At 41.5% G+C, this 27,707-nt stretch overlaps 1 protein-coding gene across 10 annotated transcripts in view; it reads right to left on the bottom strand.

Annotated features, from left to right (window-relative positions):
• Positions 1-27,707, bottom strand: part of LOC133490858 (plexin-A1-like) — a 225,093-nt gene that overhangs the window by 145,921 nt on the left and 51,465 nt on the right. Inside the window, exon 4 of one of the 10 annotated variants that reach the window (XM_061801487.1) lies at positions 11,074-15,018. The exons of 8 other annotated variants lie outside the window; for them this stretch is intronic. In XM_061801487.1, the coding sequence (XP_061657471.1) occupies positions 14,863-15,018 (156 nt within the window). In that variant the 3' untranslated portion in view covers positions 11,074-14,862. Of the gene's footprint in view, positions 1-11,073; positions 15,019-27,707 lie in introns of those variants that run through there. One more of the 10 variants, XM_061801507.1, reaches the window with a different exon arrangement.

The following is a 27,707-nucleotide window of genomic DNA, read 5'->3' as shown; positions in this document are numbered from 1 at the left end:
GATTAAAGCAACATTTGCCTTTCTCCCTACTTTCAATTATAGTTCTGGAAGGACAGCTCGGGCACGGCGACTTAATGAGATGTGAGGAAGGGGAAGAGGAAGAGGAAGGAGACCCCAATCTAAGGAGTCGACAGGAGTCTAGCTTTGTAGTTTACCATTGATTCAGCTTGAAAGGATTGGATTCATTATTTTACACAGTATTTCATTTATGTTTTGTGCCATCATATTTACCGTGCCCCTGTAAAGGAATATAATGAGGTTCAGATCAATTGACAGCATAAACACAAACACAATTGAATCAAGCTATTGATAAATTATGTTCCCTTGTTTGGTAACCAATAGCACTAAGGGCAGTGAAACATGAGCTTTTCAACATGGACAAATTATGTTATGGAGGAAAAAATATAAACCCAACATGTTTGCGCGAATAATAAAAGACTTTATGCCTCTGGGCTGCCTCAAAGTTATTCAAAATGTCACAGGATTTTTATAAACCAAAGTCAGTGCAAAGGTTTACTTTAGCTAATGCCGAGTCAGTGTTCCAACCAAAATTAACGGGCAGTGGAATGCCACAAGCCTCACTTGATTTGACTGCAGCATGTGGCTAAGGGGGGGAGAGGATAGAGTGGAGGCATACAATCTTTCCAATGTAAAAGATGGCAGCAACAATAAAATTACGTGGAAAAACACTGATAATCATATTAATTCAAAATGATCCATCTATCCATTTTCTACACCACTTATCCTTTTGGGAGTCATGAGGAGGTGGAGCCCATCCCAGCTGACCACAGGCAAAAGGCAGACTATACCGTTGACTTACTGCCAGTAGGTCACAGGGCACACACAGAGACAAACTCACTGTCACTGACCGGAGACATCTTAACACCCATAGAAGATGATGGACCTTTATTCTCATTGAACACGGATGCACATAAACAGTAAAGAAAATAAGAAGTATTTGAACACCCTGCTATATTCCAAGTTCTCCCACATAGAAATCCTGAAGGGGTCTGAAGTTCAATCATAGGTGCATGTCCACTGTGAGAGAGATAATCTAAAAAGAAAAATCCAGAAATCACATGTATGAGTTTTTTAAGGATTTATTTGTGTGATACAGCTGCAAATAAGTATTTGAACACCTATTTATCAGCTAGAATTCAGACCCTCAAAGACCTGTTAGTCCGCCTTTAAAAGTCTACCTCCACTCCATATATTATCCTGAATCAGATGAGGAAGATGAATGATGAGTTCCATCCCAAGAACACCTTCCCTACTGTGAAGCCTGGGGTGATAGCATCATGCTTTGGGGATGTTTATGGGAAAGGACGACTGCACTGTATTAAGGAGAGGATGACCGCAGCCATGTATTGTGAGATTTTGAGGAACAACCTCTTTCCCTCAGTCAAAGCATTGAAAATGGGTCGGGGTGGGTCTTTCAACATGACAATGACCCAAAGCACACAGCCATGAAAACCAAGGAGTGGCTCCATAAGAAGCACATCAAGGTTGTGTTTGGCAGGAAAAAATATAAACCCAACATGTTATATATCCTGATCAGGAATGCACAGATCAAAATAAAGAAGTCAGTGGTGAAAACAGTGCATGAGTTCAGTATTAATCTTGGTATTTAGAGAAAACGTGGCTTCAAAAACATATTTTTTTTTCCTGTCTGAATACGTCGTTAGTGCTCCACATGCACACACAGACGCATGCACACAATGCTGTCGGGTGAGTCAACAAGCACACCCGCCAGCATTGCAGCATCTGAAAGGAACTGGTGACCAGTCAACCAGGTTTACTGGGCCAATGGCTTGTGTTGAGCAATAGAAGACTATAGAGGCTCCTCATGAATGTGTGTGAAGAGGCTTACGTGGCTGATCTGCATGTGAAAAAACACGAAGGCTTCACACACACGGGATTCAATGCTTTGACCCACACAACGAAATAAACACACGTATATCAAAAAGAAGATGAGGATTCACGCTTCTACGAGTGTCACAAGCACCAAAAGGAATAGGCAACTACTCCACGATGCAGTATTAGACCTATTATTGCTGTTTTTACCCCTTTGCGGCAGTCAAACGATACACTACATTTCTTACATGTGATTTCAAATGTACTATAACTTTTTCACAGAAAGTGTAACTCCCACGATCTCAACACCCCCCTCCTTCCTGCCCCCATTACTATTTTCTTCCAAAAATACATCCTAATAGAATTGCAAGGGCAAAAAAATAAATAATACAAAACAATTCTTTCTTCCTCTTAATGTATTCTTCTGTTTCTATTTCTGGAAGAGCTGTCAGTCCTTTCATCAATGCCTCCTCTTCCTCTCCGTCCTTTTCAATGACTTCCTTTACCCGCATTTTCAAGGAATGCATCATTGATTGTTTGTCATTCTTTATGTGTGCGAGTGGGAGGGATTTACGTGCATGACTGTATGAAAGACAATGTCAGCACTGTGAGAGACACAGAGGGAGAAAGAAAAATTGGGGTGTCTGTGCTGTGTGTTGAGAATGCCACTAGACTATATTTCTTGAAAAGTATCCATCAAATTTGGCATTTGGCACTTGTGGTTGTTGTTTGCTTTATAGTTTTAGAGTTACCTGGTACAAGTGTATAATTAACATTAACATCTTCATAATGGGAAAAAAAGATTAAGGGAAGTATGATTTTCTTGACAGTAATGAAACAATAATAAAAACTAATAAAACTTTATGCCAAGTTGGCTATAATTGGTCATCTCAGTCTAATCACTGTATTAGTGTAAAATGTGTCACCAAGGAACAGGAAAGCATCTCTCAGAATGTTCAGAAGTTGTTGTATTGAGCACAAAAACAATGGTGCTCAGGGGAGTCGTGTCCAAGCAGAAGTCTGCATGAATGTAGTAGCCTTTAGCTGCATGTCAAATTGTTCCTCTTTGTAACAAAAAATTTATACAATGCCTCTGCTGGTTTTACACTCAATGTTGTCTCCTTGCTTCAAAATCAATTCCAAATCCATCTATTTTCTGAGCTGCTTATCCTCACAAGGGTCATGGGAATGCTGGAGCCAATCCCAAATGTCATCAGGCAAGAGACGGCATACACCCTCAACTGGTTGCCAGCCAATCGCAGGATGCATCGAGACGGACAACGGTCAAACTTACAATCACAGCTGGGAGAAATTTAGTGTCCAATTAATGCAATTTTTTTGGGGTAGGGGAGGAACCCGGAGTGACCAGAGAAAACCCACGCAGGCACGGGGAGAACATGCAAACCCCGCACAGGCAGGGCCGTGGTTTGAAACTCCGGTCCTAAGAACAGTGAGGCCAAGGCTCTAACCATTTGATCCACCGTGCCATCATTTCCAAATCATAACGATAAATTATCAGCAAACAATGAATTGACTTCTCCGTTAGAATGTCCAGCCTTAATCATGTGCTGTAAGCATCACGTTCCCAATGTAAAGCCTGGATTTGTCTGTGTATTGTTTGTTCTTCTTTTGAAAAGGTGGGAGCCCTTCTTTTGGTTGGCCTCACATTTAATGTGGCAAAACAGCCGGTCTGGGTGATTCTTTTTAAAAAGGTTTGAGTTGAGTTACAGTGTCAGGCCTCTGGGTCTGAAGTAAAGAGGTGGATGACAGAAGGAGTAAGATAAATGGATGAGACGGTGGGATATATTGGATCATTTTAGAAGATATACTGTATAGCATGAAGTAGGATGGGAACACACAAGAGGACCAAACCAAACAGATGCCTCCTTGAATTAAATCATGTCCATATCAAATTCTGCATCTTATGGTGAGGATAAGCAGAAAGGAAGAATAATGAAAAAATTACCAATAAAACCTTTTTTGAGAAAAAAAAGTTTTTTCAGAGAACCTCATTTTTTCTATTCATGAGTGATTGTAAAATGAAAATGAAAACTAGATTTTATGTTGAACTAGGGAATTTTCCAGACAGCATGTCGACCTATGTTAGTGAAGTGTATACTGCCAGCATTCTTTTTTTGGATCGGAGCACTGAAAAATTGACAAATAAAATATTATATAGGGTGAAAAGGCTTATTTATGCTGAAATGCTCATGATCAGCCCATGACCTGTTGTACCTTCAATTTTAATTTCAAAGGTTACATACTACATTAAACAATATTTCCAGATTATCCAACCATTATAACTGTCCTAAGAAAATAATGCTGAACCCAGATTGTGATGAAAATGTTATTCAATTTGTCCAACACAACAGGTTTTATCCAATTTCTTACTCAACTTCTTTATGTCCACTGTTTTAGAATTAATTTGGCAACAGATACTGGATTCTGATCTAAATCACCCTTTCATCTATTTTCTATTGCTTAAGCCTGTTCTGAGTCACAGAAAAGACAGAACGGATCCCAGAAAGGCATAATGCAGTACATCCAGGATTGGTTGGCAGTGAATCAAAGGACACAATCACAACTACGGTACTGTCACTAAGCACAAATTGATCTCATTCTTCCTGGGAGCCGCATGCACTCCATCACTGAGTTATCAGTGACTTGAGACAGATCATGAGAAAATTAACTAGAGTAGTTAGAGTATGATGGTTGCGAATCTCATCAGCAGTGAACGTCCTGACTTATAGCAATAACAAAGAACCGTACCCATTCACACTGCTTGTTTTACAGTATGAATGCATATCTTTAAAAACCTGTGATTTACAAACTTAATTTCAAACGAAATTCAGAATTTGGCAAGTTGAATGCCTGTATAAGATGTCATGAAACAGTTGTGACTTGACGGCCTCCTCTGGTCTTGGCTGTGATTTTATCCAATCTGTGAGGGATTTGGTTTTGGCCGTGGGGTGCCAGAGAGCAGGTCAAATCAACATGTGTTGGGCCAACAGAAGGTTTGTATGTGCTCATTCATGCCAGTGCAAATCTACAACAATGGGGGTCCAGGAGGATTTGTATAATCAGTTTTTGTGTGTGTTTTTTTGGAATCCCTCGTGGTCCCCCACCTTCTTATCCCACTGCAGCTCAGTGCTCCATCGGGCTCCTCATCCCCTTTCCCCTCACCCCCTTTCACCCCCTTCATCTCTCAATCTCTTCCTTTATCCCTCGATCTTCCCTGGAGCTTTTTTACTGCCACTCAATTCCTCGTTGTCACTCCACTTTACCATTCATCCCTCTGACCTCATCCTCTTACACTTATCCTTATCACAACCTTCTACGTTGTAGGCATTCAGCTCAGCAGCTTAGAATTACAAGCCTCTCCCCTGGTGGAGAGAAGTTCTGTGATACTAAGCATCAACATTTCAATGTCCACTGAGCTAGCAGTTTGTCACACATTCCAGACAACTAACTCGTGACCAAAGTAGCAATATTGTTTACAATTTATTTTATCATTTACTTTTTTTGCAGCCCGATGTTGACATGGTAGGTTGTTTACATGTATTTTATTGTTAGATGTCTACATTCAATCAATGTAAACAATAGGTGAGACCATTGCTTGAAATGTGTCTGTAAATAGGCAATAAACTAATTGGATATGGCACGAAATAAGGCATTTGACCCTTGGCCTATATTAATGTGTGAATGTGGCAAATGCAAAGGTAAGAAGGGAATACAAGTGCCGTGAAAAAGTACACACATGGCAGACTAACAATAGACCTTTCCGATGGCGATCTTAAGCTCCGCGCCCTTAGCCATGTCCCACAAAGTTTCAAAATGGCAATTGAACATAACATGTTTGAAGTCAATTCGCTATTGTGTATTCCAGATAATATTAGGGTATGTTTTTTGCCAAATGTGTCACGCCAAATGTACCCCCCCCCCCCTTATAGGCACGGCTCCCAGACGTGCCTAAACGAAAAAACAGACAATAATTAACACAGGCAGGGGTGGGCAGAAGGGGGTCGCCCCCCACTGAACCCCAGACTGGTGGCCATCCAGGCCACCAAACACGAGGCGTCCGGGTGGACAGGTCAGGAGGACGACCCGGACGCCAAGCACCAGGGTCCCCACGGGGCGACTCGGGCGGACGACCTCTGTGAGGAACCAAACGGCGAAGCAGGAACCAGAACGAGGCAGGCCACTGCTCCGGACGAGAACCTCCCACGCCGTCGTTGCGAGACGACCAGGGACCGGTCGCCACCGAGGCTTGGTCAGGAAGCGCCCGCATTTCGCGACAGAACGCCTCGTGGTTTGGCGGCTCCTCCTCCCTCTGGGCTGGAACCTTCGCCACCAGCTGTGGGTCTGCCGGTCTCACCGTTGCCGGCGAGGAGTGGGAGGACGGTGTCTTCGTTGCCGCGCAGCGGGAGGCACCGGGGAGCGCCCGGCCAGGGCGTCTCCTCTGGCCGCCATGCGGAGGTCCCGGGTAGATGGCCAAGCGGGTTCCCTCGTACCAATAGGTGCACTTGGATCTACCGGGCGAAGTCGCTCGGGTGCTGGAAACGCGGGAAGGCGGGGCAAACTGACTGGGATCAAAAGCCGGGCAAAGAGACTCAAAATCAAAGTTGTCGGAGTCGTACTCAGGCAGGAAACAAATCGCGGTCCTCCTCATATTCCGAAAAGTCAGAGACCAGAAGAATATGAGGAGCCGGACGGGTCATGTTCGGGACGTATTCATACCTCGCTGGCGGAGCGTAAGACACGGAATCGGAGGACATCAGGGAGCCCACCCGGATCGGACAGGCTTGGTCCTTCGGCAGACGGTCTACTTTGCGTCGGTCCCGGCGACGCCGGGTCTTTCCTGCTGGGTCCTGTGATGGCCAGTTCGTTCTGTCACGTCCCATCGGAAACGAGAGTAGGACCCAAATGCAGGAACTCGGAAGACGCAAGGTAGTTCAAGAAGAGACACGTTTATTGTGTGCAGAGGTCGGGATCGAGCAGGCAGTCCGGTGCAGCAACGGTAGTTGTGACGTCGGGCGAAGAGGGCAGATGAGCGGACAGGCAGGAGTCGGTACACGGGAGAACAATCAACGCAGGCAGAAGTATCAAGGAGTCAGGCTTACAGGGTTGGTCAGAGAACGGACGGAGGTCGGTACACACAGGTTCAGTCAGGAATACGAGAGTGCTGGAACGGGACATAAAGCTCAACGATCTGGCCGAGGACCAGTCGTCACCGGGTCCTATATATACAGGGGATGATCAGCCCGCATGAGGCGCAGGTGTGTGCCTCCCAATTAGCGCACCCGCGCGGGCACACGCACAGCTTGTGCTGAAGCGGCAGGATCATGACAAAATGTGTTAGACTTGTCCAAAAGAGTTCTACAGAGAGGTTTCAACTATTTCACGCAACGATATGTACACGGAATTAAGATTTTGGACGGAGCAGGACGCAATGTCAGAGAAATGTTGAAGTCTTGAATGTTCATTCAGAAATGTTGGTGATCGATGCAAAAAAGTTTGATGCCTCACAAACGTCATATTGAAATCAAACAGGATAAAATAGTGGAATCGTACTGCACATGTAAAGCAGGGTGAGTACTTTTTACTTGAAAAGATCACGAGTAATATTGTATGTAATATTGTCTTTATAACTGAGTGGGTATATTCATTTGACTTGGCTCGTAATTGAACCCAATGCCTTAAAAGGCTGATGCGATACAATTATGCAAACAGACATTTTTCTTGCACGACGTCACGTATTTAGTTTCACTAACCCGACTCTTCGGCATAAAACACTACACACTTCATTCAGCAGGTCAGTGATACACTAACAAAGTGAAAGTCGTTCTCCTGCAATGTTTAAAGAACTGATAATAATTAAATCAAACTCAGAGAAGATACTTCTCCCTTACCTTCGAACATACAGCCTTGTGTTTGTTGATATTTTCCACACTTAGTTGTATGCGCGCTCTTACGCTAGCCTTAATCCAACGTAGACACTTCGTCAACTGTGTTTTAAGCTTTGGAAAAGGAATCAACCGGGCCCCTTGTAATCTAGCAGGCTATCTTTCATCAGAATTGCATGTTCCCCAAGCGCATCTGAGGACCATTTTCTTCGTAACATTAACTTTTCCAAGCTCACACTACTGACAACCAGCATTGCTTGTGGACAATACGGCAAGAGGGGCGTGCCAAGCCGGGGGTTAAGACAATGCGGCTATCTGATTGGCTATTATTGTATGAGTGATTGACAGGTCAGAAAGGTCCATTAGGCAAACACAGTTAATTGGCCTGGGATATGAAATATCCTGAGACCATGAACGTCGAATAAAACATGATGAATTAAGTTTTCTTCAATTTAAAGCAATTTCTTGCTTTTTTTTTTAATTCACAAGCTTAAACACATCAAAATGCTTAACCTATCATGATCCTTTAGACTGTTTCCCTCGACTTTCCCATGCACAGGACAATTCCATCAGACTTACTTCAAAAAGACGTAGTAAGAGAAACTTTAAAAATTCCTCCTAATCGGAACCAACTGATAAAGGAAGACGAACGGCGTATCTTAAACACCACTCTGTTCGGTAATACATTTGTAAATGTGAGTAATTTCAGTCTCTCACTCGCCATGAAGTCCATGTCACTGGATTGAGCTATGAGGTAAAAAAAAAAAAAAAAAAACAGGACTAGATATCACTACATGCTTAATGTCAGCCAAAAAGGAGTCTACAGCACTATTGGTTGTAAATGATATTATAATGATAAAAGGGGATTAGGTACAGCACACAGTACACATTATGGTTGAATAGAGTCACAGGCAGTCAGAGACATTTTTTTTTTTCTAAAATGAACACTTTCACTCAACAAATATGTGTAGTAGTCTTAAATATGTCTCTAAATCATGCACTTTGTTTGGAGGGGATGAAAAATCAATCAGACGCAGACAAGATTGAAAACAAAAGGTAATAGAGGCTTGCATTCAGTTGCCCCTAAATTGTGGAATGCACTTCATTTCAGCCAAGAGCTTCCTCTACCATTGACATAAAAAAAAAGTCAAAACAAATCCATTTTGACAGGTGTCCAGTAAGACTTTTTTTTACCTGTTTCTCTCATTAACTGTATAATGTTTGTTCCTGTATTTTTAACTATTTAAAGCCCTCTTGGTGACAGGTGTTATATAAATAAAATCAATATACTTAGATTAGCTGAACTTGATTTCTCATTTGCCTCACAAAACATCAACGTGCATTAAATACATGAATAATAGAGACCAGTAGACCCTGTGCACTGTGTTTATTCTGCTTCTGGGTTGGTTTCCCTTCCACCGATTAGCTGAACAAACACAGAACGTGTTTCCGTGTCACAGGTCATCAAATACTCCTTGTGCAAATACTAAACCCAGTTTAGAATCCCGCGACTCTGAGAGAAGGCGAGATAATGGCCAACAATCGGGGAAAACAGGAGACTTATATTGGTTTTCCTAGTGTCAACTCAGTCACCAATCTTATAGACTACTTTTTTTTTCTATGCTACACTAATAGTACGAAAAGTTAACTATCACATGAGTTACTGTGGAAATAAACGAGAGATGTCCAAGTATTGGCTAAATTTGGTGTGGGACCTTTTCAGATTAAACAAAAAGAAACGTTGTTATCAGTATTGCCAGTTACTGCAAATGGAGCGAGTTTGCACAAGGTACCAATGCCTGTCAGCTCCCTTAGTCAGAAAACCTAGTGCTGTACACTCAGTGTGAATTTTTTCATGCACTGGATGATTACTAGGCTCAAGTAATTCTAATCGCTTGTTTCAGTTGGTTGGCATTAACCTGTGAAATTTAGCTCAAAACTTTTTTAATGTTGAAATTTAAAGAGGAATAAATGAAGAGGGCTGAAACATTATTTCTTCACCGAATACAATCTTATTGAAGAAAATAAATCTGCAATATTTTTTTGTGTTGAAACTGTTATTTCCGTAATGACCCAATTTTGAGCGTCACACAAGCGTTCATCCCCTGTAGTTGTGAATAATTGAATTTGAAAAAAGATCGCAGGTCACAGTATACTGTATTTATTGAAATTCAAGGACCCGTCCATCCATTTTCCAAGACGCTTATTATCACAAGGGTTGCAGTTTGACTCTTGGTGGGAGACATTGCAAATGTAACTGATGCCACATCATCACTATGTGCTCCGTAACAACCCACATGGTGCAAAATGGGGAAGAAAAACTGAATGATTTGACTATTTATTTCTAAACACCAAAGGGAAAAAAACACTGGCATTAAACTTGGCCAGATATAAGGTCAAAGTTTCAGGTGACAGTATTCTGTTGGTTTTATGACCTGGCTTATTAGAATACAGCCTCAATAAATAAAAATCTGGGCAGACGCAGACTTTCGCTTGTCAAAAAAAGTGTCACTGCAGCTCTGCGATGTCGGCCTTCTCGCAGCCATTCCGCTTAGTGACTTTGCATGGCTGATTGAATTAATGTTGCATCTGCTAGTGTTGACATGGGAACCCTGCAGTGATGTTCTGGTGTTGTCTGTTCCTGTTGGGTCTTCCTATCGGGACACCCAGCCAGTATGTGTATGTATGTGTGTGGTTGTGTGTGTTTGTAAACTTCTAAGCCACACGGCTTGGGGGTAATCATGTTAGCAGACGGGTTGATAGGTTCACATCCAACAAACACACCAACACACTCATGCACAAACAATTCTTAAATGTTTTGGACAATTTCTGCCAAACATTCAAATATCCCTTTCAATTAAAGGTTTTGGCACAAGTAGAAACACTTTATGATTAACTATGACAAAAAAATGTAGTAAACAGTTTTCTTACCGAAAGCAAGAATAGGACACACGTGGTGTGGTCCTCAAACAAGAAAAAAATACATTTTGCAAAATATTAACATGAAGGAATATGATAATTGTACAGGCTAAATAATCTTGTCCTGATTTTAATGGCAGCTTTTTCAACCTCAACAATTGGTATGATAACAGTTTCACTTTCATGGTATACTTTATACAGTCCTGTCCAACGATGTTGTTTACCACACTGTCAATGCTGTCAACATACTTGCACCATAGTGAATTAAAATTCATCAACTGAACTCAGTCCCACAGTGGGAAGACGCAAAAACATTTATCAGTGTGTCAATACTTCAGGGGGCTAAAGCGTTTTAAAATAAAAAAAAAAAAAAATTAAAAGTTAGCAATGTATAATCTTGGATGAGGTGGCATGCTGATACATGACGCATGATTTTATTCAGTGCTGAAAGTGCAAACAGAAAGAAAAATATTACAGGAGCAAACATATGAGGCGTATGCCGACAAGCCCAAAATATTAACTGCAAAAAGAAAAAAATATCACCGTGACACAACTTGCTCTCTCTGGAATTTAGTAGGAAATCATATAAAAATAATATTTGAAAAATGTTGCATGTGATTAGAATATTCTCTGATAAGCAGCTTCATGTTTGGGTTCAAATCCCTGCATAATCATATTCCATAAATGTTGTGCAGTCTAATCTTTTCTTTCCGTTTTTCTCCAAACAAGTTAATTTATAAATAAAGTCCTACTAAAAACACTTAAACATATTGAAATATGGCCGGCAACCAGTTTAGGGTGTACCCGCCTCCTGCCTGACGATAGCAGGGAGAGGCTCCAGCACTCCCACGGCCCTTGTAAAGTTATGCGGCTCAGATGATGGATGGATGGATGGATCGATGGACATCTTGAAATAAATATTCTAGGATTATCAAGTGCTGTTGTTTCCTTTTCTGTCAGTTGTTTTGTCAAATAGGTTGGACAATGTGAGGACATAGTTTGGAGATTTCCCTTTTTCCAACATAACTGTGCTACAGTACACAGATTACAATATGCTTGAATAAATTTGGTGTAAAAGAAGCTGATAGCTCTGACCTCAACCATGTCAAACCCCTACTAGAAGATAGATGAGTCAGCACCTTTTGCATGCATAATCACTTGAAACATGGTATAGTTAATTATACAGTTGGATAACTTCAAGAGTGTAAAACTAAATAAATCTAAATACAGTAAGAATAAATGAATGAACTAGCAGGGTTCAAAGGCGTAAATGTGTCACCCTTGAGTAAAAAGACCACAAAACTTGTGCTTGCCAGACAATTTTTTTAGTTCTCCGGAGATATTGTGTGAGAAAGTGTCCGCAGTGGCATCCATCTAGACCTCGTTCCCTTTGAGTCTTGCTCAAGGCATCAGGCACAAGCTCATGCATGTGCACATGAGCTATGGGGGGGCAGCGTGCATCATGGCTGTAATTAGCCATCGCTCCTAGCAGGCTTGAAGTGATGCTCACTGTATGGCAATGGGACAAGTTCACCACAGGGTCAAGAGTTCGGTAAAAATTCGCTCCATACTGATATATGCTGTACAGTCACATACTGATAGTACATGTTTTCTGATGTATACATTATATGCAGCACATATGAACACACAAACACACATACAAACAGTTGTTGGATCATCTGGTCGGTGTCACTGTGGTCACAAAATCAATGATAACACATATCCCAGCCATGCAAACACAAACACTAATGTGTTTTATGGACAATGTTTTGTTGTGTATTCACGTGGGTCACCACTTCCACTTTGGCTGGAATGGTGCAACACAGTGTACATTTCTGTCAACCACTGGAAGTACAGGACCAGAGAGTCACCTCAAATTTCAGAAAACACACACGCAGATGATGCATCAAGTAAACAGGATGCTCTAAAAATTTAATTTCTGAATCAATGAAGCAGAAGAATAAAATGAATGCTTATCTTTTCATTAGCAGATATATTCTTGCACATTAATACAGAAATCATTTTCAAAAGTCTCCACAAAGAGAATTAAAGATGTTGGTGAGTTGGAGGAGACAGTGACATGCCAATGTATCTCTGCCTCTGTCCCCTTGGCAGCCATCATTATGCAAATAACTGTGCACAGAGATGCAATGTGCAGTAATGTGACTGTATACCGGCACCAGTGAGCAGTAATCATCTTGAGGAGTATGAGTTTAGCAATCTAACAAGGTTATTTCATATCCAGTGATCCCTTATCCGATGAAGGACAAATTATGTATCATCTTTTTATTTGCTGCGTGACAGTATGTCTTGTAATAAATAAGCCCAAAAAGACAACTGAGCCGAGTAGCCAGTGATCACAGAATGGAGCTAGTCGAGAAGGGATGCAGAGACAGGAAACAATCAATCAAATTCAACTCCTCTTCCCTCCCTTCTTGCTTTATTAAACTTCCTCTTTGTTGCCCTTTGACCCCACAGTTCCCAGGTCTCCAGCAGCTTCAGAACCGAGAAAGCTGATTTTGTTTTCCCTGTTCAAGCTCGAGTAAAAGCTTTTTCCCCAAGGCTAACTGGCAATGTAAAAAAAATATCCCTTTTTTTCTCACTTTGCAGAGGCAAACAACTCATGATGACCAACCTGGGAGCGACACCGCAAATTGCAGGTTCAATACAAATAAACAATCAAAGGGGGGAAAGGTATACATACAAACACACTGCTGTCCCCCACGGGCTCTAATAGAGCTTGATGCCAAGTAGTCGAAGTCACATTTCCTCCACTCCGTGATTTGCCGACCAATTTGCACTTGGTTTAAAATGTCTTCCCCTTAAGCAATCTCGGATTATGATGGCCATACACTCTAACAACATACAGTATAGAAATGTAATATAAAAACTCCAAAAATGAACTTTGTGACAATCAGGAATGTTCCTGAACATCTTCAGTGAGGAGTTTTCAATTTCAAAGTCACAGTGAAACTAAACTATTGTGAAAACATTGAAAAGTAAAGCATACCTTTACAATTTGAAATGAGTCTTGTAAGATTGAATTACATTAAAGTATGAGTTCAAGGATGAGAAGATATTTTTTACCTATTACATAATATAATACATCTCCAAATGAGAGTAAGAAGTTATCTTTGGTCTTTTAATAAAAAGACTGATATTATTTATCCATCCATCCATTTTCTTAGCCGCTTATCCTCACAAGGGTCACGAGAGTGATGGAGCTTATCCCAGCTGTCATCGGGCATGAGGCGGAGTACGACCCGAACTGGTTGCCAGCCAATCGCAGGGCACATGGAGACAGATAACAGTCAAACTCACAATCACACTTAGGGGAATTTAGATTTTGTTCAATTAATGCGTGTTTTTGGGATGTGGGATGTGGGAGCAAATTCCGGATCCAATCCCAGCCCCGCCTGTGTGGACTTTGCATATTCTCCCCGTGGCTACGTGGGTCTCTTGCGGGGACTCCGGTTCCCTCCCACATCCCCAAAACATGCATTAACTGGACACTCACAATTCCCTGTAGGTTTGATTGTCTCCATGTGCGCTGCTGTACCCACCCTGATGCATGTTGACAACTGGGATAGGCTCCACCACTCCCGTGAGCATTGTGAGGATAAGCAGTGAAGAAAATGGATGGATGGATGGATGGATGGATGACTTAAAGGATGGCTATATTATGAAAAATGTTGGGCTTATTTGTGTGAAAGAAATGAAAAATAAAGGTTTGGTTTGACATCTCAAACAATTATTCATTCAATAATTCATCTTCCATTCACAAGGGATTTGAGCCCCGGTGCTCAGAACTGGGATGCAGATGTGCTAACCAATTCTCACTGTGCCACCCTCAGACAATTAAAGCTCAATTTGTACCAAGACACAGAGCAAGTCATCTTCCCACAATGGATATTGGTGCTGAGTTCACGTATTTATGTATTTCTTAAAAATCCAAATGAGCCGAAGTCATACACAATATTGCCACAAAGAACTGTAAGACCTCTGCACAAATCCCCAAAACAAATGATTCATCAGTTTCATGAAGTATTTGGCCCAAAAATCATGCTGACCTAAGCCCTAAAAAAATAATAATAAACTTTGGAAAAAAAACAAAATGTTGAATGTGGTCCAAACTTTATCAGCTTGCACTTGTGTAAAACAATGTCCGCAGGCCTAAAATGAAATATTATACATCGAATGTGGGCGGTGATGTTTGGGTGTCCACGGTTCTAAAGTGCACCAGCTCGACGGCACAAGCACGGCTGCATGCTGTCCAAGAATCTGTTGTCCTTCTGTCTCTCACTCTCCTCCATAATCCCTCTCTCCGCATTCTGTCGTCTGTCTGGCAGAGGAGTACAAAAAAGAGAAGGAGGAGATGGAAAGGGAGAGAAATCGAGACTCTTGGCTATCGTACACAGCCTGTTTAGGCCGATACAGGGGGCTGTGAGGAGCTCTCGCATCTCTAATCCCCCGGCTACAAAGTCACATGAATCAGTCTGTTCATACCACTCAAAATTCATTCACTTACAAGATCTCTCACATTTCGCCAAAAAGGACATTCATTGCACAGTTTGTATGGTTATTGAATCAATGTTACAATACAACTTGGATACATTGTCCTCAAAAAATGAAAAATTGAACGCAAATTAATGATGAACTCCAACCAACATGCATATAATGATATGACTATATGATTGTGTGCAGGTTACTATTGAGCTGTAATTGGACAAAATATAGCACTCCACTGCTTATGCTCACTCGGGTCATGGGCATGCTGGAGCCTATCCCAAATATCTTTGGGCGAGAGGCGGGCTACACTCTGAACTGATTCCAAGTCAATCGCACGCCACATACAACCATTCGGACTCACATTCACACCAACAAGCAATTTAGAGTCTTCAATCAACCTACCACTCACGTTTTTGGGTTGTGGGAGGAAACCGAAGTATCCCAAGAAAACCCGCACAGGCACGAGGAGAAAAATGCACAATCCACACAGCCGAGGCACGGATTTGAACCCAGTCCTCAGAACTGTGAGGCAGATATTATGCTAATACACACCATATGAGTGACTAAAGTCTCTTGCGCGCACAGGGGCTCAGATTTGTTAACTGTAGATGTGTTCTATCGTCTTTATTCGTGTGTGTTGTCAAGACTAAATTGACCATGAATGGCTTGAAGGATGGTCTTGACATCATCCTCCAGGAGCACTTTCTGCTTTGAGCCATCATGTTGGTCAAAGAGAATGACTCTGAAAATGGATAATTAACTCAAGTGGAGGCCCCTTTCTGTTGTAATTCCGTGGTTTAACTGCACCCATTATTCCCAATGTTACAAAGTCCATTATAACCAAGATAGAATAATATGACAAAATTGGAATCACCAGGTCTTGTTTCATTAGTGATTGAAGTATGGTATAATTTATTTTAATTGGGAATTGGAAAGTCTAAAATCAGGCATTTTCCACCACTTCTTTACTTATGAAGTCACATTCCTGTTTTTAAATATAGGTGTTTTCCGTGTACTGCACTCGTCTTAGCTTTCCTGTGGTGGCCTCGTTTTTTCCCCCATTACAATCATGTTTACTGTGAGAGTTGAAGGTGAGCAAAACAAAACTCAGTAAAATGCACCTGAAGATTTACCCTCTACAAAGCATTAAGTAAAGATTAATAATGTTTGTCAAACTTCCCATTGTTAGTTGTACTGCTGGTACTAAGAGTGCTGCAAAGCATGCTGGGAGGTGGATGTTTAAAGTGCATTTTTTTGTGTCAATTATTTCTTGAGCCATTCTTTTAATTGTTTTATTATTTGCCAGTTATGCTATTCTGTTTCCTGTGGTGGGATAATTTTACAGTGTGTGTACATCGTGAGTAATGACGTGCCTATACAAGCGGTGTGTGGGGCAATGTAAACTTATTCTGCTTACAGAGTTAAAAGCAATTGTTCCAAACTGTCTCATGAGTGTTATCATATGATAGCTTACATACATACTAAAACTCATGCTGATGTGCATCCTGACAATGCACCCAGTGTGTATTAGTACTGCATCCATTATTTGTGGTATAAGGAACATAACCCTCGTGAACAACATGGAACACTGTACACTTTTGTAAATAAAGAGAGTCTTGTCTCTTATTGACCAATTTAACTTTGTGTCCTTCTTTTCTACTTTTTGGATGGATAAGATTGGTAAAGTAATGAATGTGTTAAATGTTGAAACCTAATATATATATATATATATATATATATATATATATATATATATATATATATATATATCCTTGAAAAGTTTTGTGATGGCAACATTTTGACCCTTGAACAGATTTCTTCTTCTAACAGAAAAAAAAAAAATCAAATGCAAGCAAAAATGAGGTCAACTCATGTCTCATAAGAGATAGTATTCAACTGTTAAAGTTCAACTGAATGGCAAAGCAGCTACTAACCAATCAGAATCCTACACCTCTCTTGGTACTTTGTCTATAATTTCTCATTACCAGACATTGGAGCAGCTTTAAGTGGTCTTTTAAATGCTAGACAAAAATAAGTGACACTGCACCATATAAATTTATGCCAACAACTAAATACTTGTGTGAAACTGGAAATGCGTGTAGTACACGGTGCTAAGTGCCTCTGTCCTTGAGTGCAGAAGGCCAATCAAGACATTAGATGTTCTCTGGTGCAATCACAGTTCTCACAAGTGTCCAAATTAGGACTCTTCTGGAGAGGATCCAATCAATAATAAAAACATAATCAAGGACATTTCACTGACTCTTTGTAGATCTCAACCTTAGTTTATATTTCATTATAACTGATTGAAGCTTCTGTAATACCAGGGTGTCTGTAATTAACAACACACACCAACACAATTGCTGAGTCATGAATTCACTCAGGAACTGTACCTACCTCACAACCTGGTCATAAGATGGACTCCGAGGGGTTTCTCTGGATATATATAAAAAAAAAAGTTTGTCAAGCCTAAATACATTACTTATTATTACTATTATTATTATTATTATTATTATTATGGGATTAAAAAGATTCCTCCAGGTAAGAAATATGTGACATCATAGAATTGTCATAAAACTGGACTCGTGTCTGAAATTTAACAGACGGATCTTGGATATGTGAAGGAATAAATGGGTAGACAGATGGGCCATTCTACAGGAACAGTTGAGAAAGGCTTTACACTGCAGCTGCCCCTTTCTTTTTTCCCTCAGCAGCAATCACACTCAGACACAGCAAAATCTACATGGCACTATGTTTTTTTGGAAAAGCGTGTCTGCCCGTGTGCGTGTGCGTGTGTGTGTGCATGTGTGTGAGTGAGTGTAACTTAAGGCAGACAGCTCCTACTCTACATGAGGGGAGCACAACTGTTTGCATTTTAAAGACACAACACAGCGTGGCAATCCGAAAACAGTGCCTACAATCGTGTCGATTACAAATATGCACTTGTGTGTGAAAAGGCCAAAAAATAGACATTGGAACACTTGACAGTAATAAATGAGTAGCAAATCACAATTGTTAATCGTTACACTTTGTACTATTCTGAATTAAAGACATGATGTCAAACAAGTGAAAAATGCTACTTGAATATTTTAAAACTATAGCACTCTCGTTAAGCCCTGCTTGCAATTTTTTTTCTTTTAGGTCGTAAATTTTGTCACGCCACAAGAGAAGCAATTTTATGCATTTGGGCTGTCCCATTTTAGCACCTACAGTTCCCTCTGGAATAGATTTGGTGACACTCGAATGTTGAAAGGAAACGAAGAGCATCGTGGGTAAAGATTGAGGTCCCTCCTACCCAATTTGATGCCAGAAAGATGCTGTGCAAAAGCCAATGGGAGAGCAGTTCTATCGCGACACTTTCAAGCCAAGATACAGAATGTTTACATTAGGGGGAATTTAGGGGCTGCAAATAGCAGCGCCTATTTTTGCCTTTTGCCTTTTCCTGAATTTTACTTCCGAACAAGAAAGAATAATTTTCCAAAGAAGCGTTTCGTAACCTGATTGAAAAGAATGAACAATTGGATCTCAGCCTGAAAGTTAGTCCGTGGCATGTGAGCCAAACTCTCAAGTTGCACAAATACCTTTGAAGCAACAAACACACTAAGACACCCACAAACACAGACTTCTTCTTTTTCTTTTGGTTTGTCACGTTAGGGGTCGCCACAGCGTGTCATATTTTTCCATCCAAGCCTATCTTGTGCATCCTCCTCTTTAACACCCACTGTCCTCGTGTCCTCCCTCACAACATCCATCAACCTTTTCTTTGGTCTTCCTCTTGCTCTTTTGCCTGGCAGCTCCATCCTCAGCACCCTTCTACCAACATACTCACTCTCTCGCCTCTGAACATGTCCAAACCATTGAAGTCTGCTCTCTCGAACCTTGTCTCCAAAACATCCAACTTTGGCTGTCCCTCTAATGAGCTCGTTTCTAATCCTATCCAACCTGTTCACTCCAAGCGAGAACCTCAGCATCTTCATTTCTGCTACGTCAAGTTCTGCTTCCTGTTGTTTCATCAGAGCCACCGTCTCTAATCCGTACATTATGGACGGCCTCACCACTGTTTAATAAACTTTACCCTTCATCCTCGCAGAGACTCTTCTGTCACATAGAACACCAGACACCTTCCGCCAACTGTTACACCCTGCTTGAACCCGTTTCTTCACTTCCTGACCACACTCACCATTGCTCTGTATTGTTGACCTCAAGTATTTGAAGTCATCCACCTTCGCTATCTCTTCTCCTCTCCTTCTTCCTCCTCCGCTCCTCTCATTCACGCACATATATTCTGATTTACTTTGGGTAATCTTCATTGCTCTTCTTTACAGTGCGTACCTCCATCTTTATAACTGTTCCTCCTCCTGTTCCCTGCTTTCACTGCAGATCACAATATCATCTGCGAACATCATGGTCCAAGGGGAGTCCAGTCTAACCTCGTCAGCCTATCCATTACTACCGTAAACAGGAAGGGGCTCAGCGAGGAACCCTGATGCAGTCCCACCTCCACCTTAAATTCTTTTGTCACACCTATGGCACACCTCACCACTGTTCTCCTGCCCTCATAAATGTCCTGTACTATTCTAGCAAATTTATCCGCCACACCAGACTTGCGCATGCAGAACCACAGTTCCTCTGTTGGTACTCTGTCATAGGCTTTCTCTAGGTCTACAGAGACACAATGTAGCTCCTTCTGACCTTCTCTACACTTTTCCACGAGCATCCTCAAGACAAATAGTGCATCTGTGGTATTCTTTCTAGACATGAAACCATACTGTTCCTTGCAGATGCTTACTTCTGTCCTGAGTCTAGCCTCCACTATTCTTTCCCATAACTTCATTGTGTGGCTCATCATCACGTGTCACATATTCGTGGATATCCACAGACAAAATGTGATGTGGGGTGGTCCAGCCAGTTTAGATCAAACCAATAGTTGTCCAAATAAACTGCTAGATGTTGTTGAATCTATGCAGATCCGCGTGTGTTCACACAACCCAGCAAGGGCTCTCTTGGACTTTCTTATTTGGACTTTATAATTGATGTAGTTGAAATGAACTTCTATGATGTTATTCTCTATTTCTTGTCAGATGTATTTTTTCACATTTGCTCATGTTCAACTTTATTTAAGTTTGTCTAATCCTGTCGACATAATGTGTTAGCTGTGATTGTGAGTGTGAAAAACTGTATGTCAAGGTGTGCCGTGCTGTTGACAAGTCCAAGGTAAACACCGTGTCTTGACCAAAGTCTACTGGGACAGGATTCACCTCACCCGTGACCCAATTGAGGGGACAATGAGTGGATGGATGGCTAGGAACTACAACACTATTGATATCTACTGTATAGGGTTCAAGAACCTATGATATTTCCATTGCTCCCAATCTGCTCGTTTGGCCGAGTAATAAAAATCTGGACGTTTTCAATATTTTAACTTGCACCCATGCACGCAAGAATTTAATGTGTTCAAAGAATAATGCTAGAAAAGCTGCTTTACATATTCCCTTAAGTGGAATAAAACCTACTAAATAATGTAGACTGCATAGTAAAACTCAGCAAGTGAGGGAATTTGATCCTAACAATAAACTACAGTAAAACATACGTACCTCTTTCTATATGCCTGTTGCAGTTTTCCTTATTTTATGCTGGGGGTTTATTGATCATATTGTTTTGTTTTATTTTTCCTTTCACAACTTCTGTTTTGTCACATGTTTTCAAATACACTTTTTTGTGTGTTTTTTTTCCTGCAGTTACTTTGGGCAAGTTGATTCAGTTATTGATGGTCAGAAAATGGACAGAACACTCTCAGAAATATGCAGAGGCCATATGACCGTATAGTGTATGTATCCTCATGAGATACAGTTAAAGGAGCAATAGAGTATTTTTGTTGTTTTTTCCTGCAATAGTTATGTGGAAGAGAAGTACAACATTTACACCCAACTCCTTCCATTCACTTTTCATTTGTAGGTTGGGATGGGAAGATTTATCTCTGCATGTTTTGAGTTCCATTTACCATTCCAGTGTTGTGATGAGCAGAATAACTGGGAATAAAAGGTTATTGTGACCATTCCTACATGAGACATAAATCTGAACATTAAAATTAGCACAGATTCTACCGCTAAAACCACATCATAGCTGTCCAGGGTAGTCCACCAATTACATAAACTACTAAATTAAGTTTTCTGGGGATGCTAGGGAATGACATGGTAATGATGTTACAAGTTATAAAAGGAAATACAGCTAATACATAATGTCGTGATTCACCAAGAGGAAGTTGTGAGACACTTGGTATTTTCAGCAGGAATCACCACCAGCTCACAGTCGATAGGTTAAAGTGTGACCGCTCTTTTTGTCTCTCAACACGTCATGACGCCTTCCAATTTATCAAAGATTCATTAGCTCGGTAACACATCCATTCAGCTTGGCGTGCACATCGGTACAACCCATTAACAGTGCCCCATATTCTTCCAGTGGGACATCTGAGATAATGCTTCATTCAAGGACACAGGGGGTAATACGTAAGAAGTGATAGCCCACCTGGGAGTTCAACCAACAACCGCAATAGCACAGTGGCTGCGTCCAATCAGCCTGTGTCCCAGAGGTTGCAAAGGTTTCCTGCTGTTGAAATTGGAATCATTGTATCAGTGGTAAAGGTTTATGCTAGGAAAATATTACTTCCTCTACCTCTGTGAATGCAATTTGGGATTTAAATAGCTGGAATGAATGGAGATATCAAAAGGAATGATGGAAAGAAAATTTTCTGGGAAGGTCCTTGGAAGGATACCTAATGATCTTATGAATACTGATGACTGAAAACATGAAAGTAATAGGATATTACCCAGCTAACGAGTTATTGGAATCTAGGTAGAATTAGTGTGCTCAGGTGTTGCACACATCTGCTCATTACAAGTTTGTACTGGAAAGCGACACTCCAGGTTGCTACCACGCAAGACACCAACACGGAAAACAACAACATTTCAACTCAAAATCATCAATCATCTCTGCCTGGCTGGAGTTTTTGCCATTTAAGCAGACTGAGCCGCCGTTACACTGCTTCAATCATCATCTGCCAGTCTAAATGCTAGTGCTAATTAGCATTCCCATGCTAAATTACCTCCCATCCCATGTTCCCTGATTAGGCTTAATCATTCTGACAGCCAGTTTTATAGCTAAGATTGCCCACTAGCTCAAAGTCTATCAGAAAGGATTACAAAGTGAGGGATTCAAAAATTAAAACTGACACTTTGAGAGGTTAAGAGGTATTCTGGAAATGGGTTGGAATCATTACACTTTCAAGAATGAACAAAAACACAGAAGGAGAACCTCTTGGAAAATTTGACCCTGACCTAGGCTCAGTCTGACAACAGTACACACTGATGGAAATAAGTATTTGAACACCCTGCTATATTGAAAGTTATCCCACTAAGAAATCACAGAGGGGTCTGACATTTTCATCGTATGTGCATGTCCACTGTGAGAGAGATAATCTAAAAAGAAAAATCCATAAATCAAAATGTATGATTTTTTTAACGATTTGTGTGATTCAGCTGCAAATAAGTATTTGAACACCTGTCTATCAGCTAGAATTCTGACCCTCAAAGACCCGTTAGTCCGCATTTAAAAGTCCACCTCCACTCCATGTATTATCCTGAATCAGATGAACCTGTGTGAGGTCGTTAGCTGCATAAAGACACCTGCCCACCCAATAAATTCAGTAAGACTCAAACTTGTAACATGGCCAAGACCAAAGAGCTGTCCAAAGAAACCGGAGACAAAATTGTACAACTCCGCACAGCTGGAAAGGGTTACGGAGAAATTGCCAACCAGCCTGGTGAAAAAAGCTCCACTTTTGGAGCAATCATTAGAAAATGGAAGAAGCGAAACATGACGGTCAATATTAATCAGAGTGGAGCCCCATGCAAGATATCACCTCGTGGGGTCTCAATGATCCTGAGAAAGGTGAGGAATCAGCCCAGGACTACACGACAGGACTTTGTCAATGACCTGAAAAGATCTGGGACCACCGTTTCCAAGGTGACTGTTGCAAAAGACTAAGACGTCATGGTTAGAAATCATGCATGTCACAGAAGGTTCCCCTGCTTAAACCAGCACATGTCAAGGCCCGTCTTAAGTTTGCCAATGGCCATTTGGATGATACAGAGGCGTCGTGGGAGAACGTTTTGTGGTCAAAATTGAACTTTTTGGTCATAATTGCACTAACCGTGATTGAAGGAAGACGAATGATGAGTTCCATCCCAAAAACATCATCCCTACTGTGAAGCACGGGGGTGGTAGCATCATGCAATAGAAAATCTTTGGAGGGAGTTGAAACTCCATGTTTCTCAGCGACATCTCAGAAACCTGTTTGAGCTAGAGGAGATCTGTGTGGAGGAGTGGGCCAAAATCCCTCCTGCAGTGTGTGCAAACCTGGTGAACAACTACAGGAAACATTTGACCTCTGTAATTGCAAAGAAAGGCTACTGTACCAAATATTAACATTGGTTTTCTCAGGCGCTCAAATGCTTATTTGCAGCTGTATCACACAAATGAACCGTTAAAAAGTCAGAGATTGTGATTTCTGGATTTTTTCTTTTAGATTATCTCTCTCACAGTGGACATGCACCTACGATGAAAATTTCAGAACCCTCCATGATTTCTAAGTGGGAGAACTTGCAATAGAGCAGGGTGTTCAAATACTTGTTTTCTTCACTGTACATGTCATTGTGGTAACTGGAGAACATCCACCTCTAATGCACATGATGTCGAAACAGTGGCCCTGCCACTCACTAGTGGAAGGCCAGCATGGAGTCAATCATCTGCTTGCCATGGTTACCTCAACATCAAGCCATTCCAGCACCTTCTGTCACTCAGATTATCTGTCCAAGACAGAATGAAAAACACTTAAGCAACTTGAGTCGCTGCTCACAGGCAAATGAAATGATGTGAAACCACTCACACCACATCCGTTACATACCTTAACTGCAATCCCTCATTTATTTTAGAATTTCCAACATGCCCACTTTTATTTCCAAATGTGTAAATGCTTTTGGTTTAGTATTATGTTTCACCTTGCCTTATGTGCCATGAGTGTCCTGCTCTCCCCGGTAGACCAAAGAGCAGATGAAATGGAGTGAATGATGAGATTTTCAGGGTTTTACTAAGATCTGAGGGCCTTCCCCCTAAGGATTACTACCAAACTTCTTCGAAGTCGGCAACCACCAACACCACTAAAAGTTTGTCTCCATGCAAAGGGGACAACTGTTGTTGGAAAAATGTTACAAATTGAGAAGAAAAACTTCTAAAGTGGAACAGTGCAAAAAAAAAAAAAAAAAAAAACCCAGAAACACCATTCAACTGTTTTTAAAGGAAAGCACATGGAATCCGTTATATATGCAACCTACATCCGCAGGTGGGAAAAAAGGGGCTAAGCACTTCCTCCAGGTTCAAGTGTATGGCAGAGCAACGGAGGGAATTTTAAATGTCTACAATGTCTTTTTTGAACACCATATGACAACACAAAGCCATTTAATATTTTCTTCATGTTTACATTTATAATATATTTCTACTGATGTACTGTACAGTGTTTATATTTTGTCTGAAGACAGCAGCCATGAAGAAAACAGAACAAAACAAGTTTGGCTTCAAACAATCATGTGATCAAACTGTCATCATGGTGGTTAGCTTGGCATAACCAAGAAATCAGGTAACCTGTTTTACGGGTTTGGTAACGTGATTTTCCTGATATACTGCGTTGTTTGTGTTACATTTCATATATATTAATCTATATTTATATAGAATGTGCAGTTATGCAAATGTGATTTGACAAATTGTACTGTAAGACGTAATGAGGGGAGGTTCTCCTATGAAATTAGTCAAAATATCCTCCCACACATAGACACCCTCACTCAGAAACACGCAATTCCTGCTCCAAAGGAGTCCCTGGGATAAGATTAACTCACGTGATTATATATTCACAGATTGATCAATAAATGGAGTCAAAAACACTGTAATTCACACTAGGAATTCTAGTCTGTGTGTATACATCAATACACTGCAGTACAGGTTAACCCCCAATGAATGGCAATTAGACCATACATTACTCTGCCATTGCACTCCATCTGCCTCCGTCTCAGTACATCTCGCTTTCCTTGTGATCCCATCGAGTCTCCCATGTAACGCCTCTTATTCTTATTTCCTAGCTCCACTATTGATGGCCTTACGCCAATTTGTTCAGACTTAAGCCAAGGCTATTCATTTCTTCAGCCTGAAGGGTATTTTCTTTATTTATTGTTAAGCTTAGTGAGCTTGTATTGGTTGAATCCCTGTTGGTTTATTGTAATTGGTGTCCCGTCTCGCCAGCTCTTTGCTCTCACAAATGACAGCATGTGAGTACATCCAGCTGCAATGATGTGCATGAAGACACTGGCAGCCACCACATACTGCATTCCTCTTCTATACCCAAGATGAGAAATGCACCATCTGAGAGGAAATAGGATTCCAAGACTGGGATATCATCCAAGATCTATTGCTAACTCTTCTTACTTCATAGCCACACAAATTATCTCTCTGTGCGTGCGCACACTCACACACCTACACATTCGTATATACACAAAGCCACTAGGATGCAGACCAAAGGGTCAAGCACAAGGACGAGTGGACAAGGTTTCAGTCGACTTAGCAAACCCCAGAGACAGGAAGCAACTGTAAGGAGACATCTTTGTTCTCGCGTTGGTGTGCGTGTGTGTGTGTGTGTGTGTGTGTGTGTGTGTGTGTTGTGCAAAGCTGATGAAAAAAAAATTCTGTGTGAAGTTTAATTCCCAGTGAAGTAAACTGTTGTGTGTCAGATTTATGTATTAAACAGGCTATAAAAAGTGGTAAATAGGCATGTTTTGTTCTACATAATTTCATGTCAATATGTTACATGGCTGGTGAGGCACCGACAGAGTTGAATTGACTAATTCATGAGTCAAACAGTGGCATATTTTCCATTAATTTACTAGAATGCCTGGGTTTGAAAACAGTATGTTGTTTTCTCATCTCCTTGAGCTGTCATCTTATTATGGTGGAGGGGTTTAAAGGGTCCTAATGATCCTAGGAGCTGAGTTGTCTCTGGCTTCATGCCGCTGCCAGCTCCCCAATGGTAGACAGGTCTTGGGTGAGGGAAAAGACAAAGCACGCCTCCAAAAACACGTATGATGAATAAAACAAATGGATATAGTTTTGCCTTCCTCCACTACCAGGGAACACTCTGGAGCCAAGCCTGACAGCGGGGTTCAAAGGCAAGCTGATAGCCAGGCCTGCACCCATGGGGCCCAGCCAGGTACAGCTTGAAAGGATAATGTGGGTTCATTTCCATGGGCTCAGCATGTGCGTGAAGGGCTCTAGAGGTCAGATGCAGTGTAAGATGGGTGGAGGCAAAAGATGGGGATCCAATCCTCAGCTAGAGAAGGACCTGGAAATTCACTTCTCTGGCAGGGATGGAGCCCAAGCTGGTGTGGTAGGTCGAGAAGTTTCAACTAGATAGAGGTGGGCTTCCTTCCACACACACCTTGGGCTCTGGTACCAATCTCTTGAGAGGGGTTGGACTCTTTTCCACTCTGGAGTTGCCCACAGTGAGAGGCGCCAAGCAATTGTGAATATACTTATTGGCCTCTAGCAAGGTGCCGGTAGATTGGGGTTCAACCTGGCAGATGAGAGGGTAGCCTCCCTCTGCCTTTACTAGGGGGGGGTGACTGAATGTATTTTGTGCTGATGCATGAAAGAGCTATTCAGAGAACCCACATGTTTTTGAGTCCTTAAAGGGGTGCGAGAGAGCGCTGTCATGGATTTAATCATTCTGCTTGAGGACTTCAATGTTACTAATGTGTCTGACCAAGCAGAATGCAGCTTTGGTGGTCGCTCAGGCAAAAAGAGGAGGAGGAGGAGTTCAGTGACGCCATAGAGAATGACTTTCAGATAGATTTGAGGAAATTCTGGTCCACTATCCGGCATCTCAGGAGCGGTAAACAATGTACAATCAACACTGTGTAGCGTGGGGATGTGACATTGCTGACCTTGACAGGAGCATAGTGAGTTGGTGGGCAGAATACTTTGAAGACCTCAATTTCACCAACATGACTTCCAATTAGGAAGGAGATCCTAGGTTCTCTGAGGGGGCTCTCCTACCTCTGAGTTTAGGGTCACCAAGGTGGTTAAAAACATCCTTGCTGACATGCCCCCAGTTGTGAATGAGATTCACCCGGAGTTCCTAAAGGCTGGATGATGTGAGTCTGTCTTGGTGGACCCCTACAACATTGCATGGACATCAGGATAGGGCCTCTGGATTGGCAGTGTAGGTTGGTGGTCCCCCTTTTAAAAATAAAAGGGGGGACCAGGGGCCGTGTTCCAACTACAGGGGATCATACTCTTCAGCATGCCTGGTGAGGTCTATTCAGGGGTCCTTGAGAGGAGGTTCTGATTCTGTTGAATTCTGTTCATAACTTTTGTGGACATAATTCTTCAGCAAAGCCAAGGCATAAAGGAGGTCCAGTTTGGTAG

The sequence above is a fragment of the Syngnathoides biaculeatus genome, chromosome 2 (genome assembly GCF_019802595.1).
Source record: "Syngnathoides biaculeatus isolate LvHL_M chromosome 2, ASM1980259v1, whole genome shotgun sequence".
Taxonomy (NCBI): domain Eukaryota; kingdom Metazoa; phylum Chordata; class Actinopteri; order Syngnathiformes; family Syngnathidae; genus Syngnathoides; species Syngnathoides biaculeatus.
Note: the sequence above shows the minus strand (reverse complement) of the source record. Positions and strands in the feature narration are given on the sequence as shown.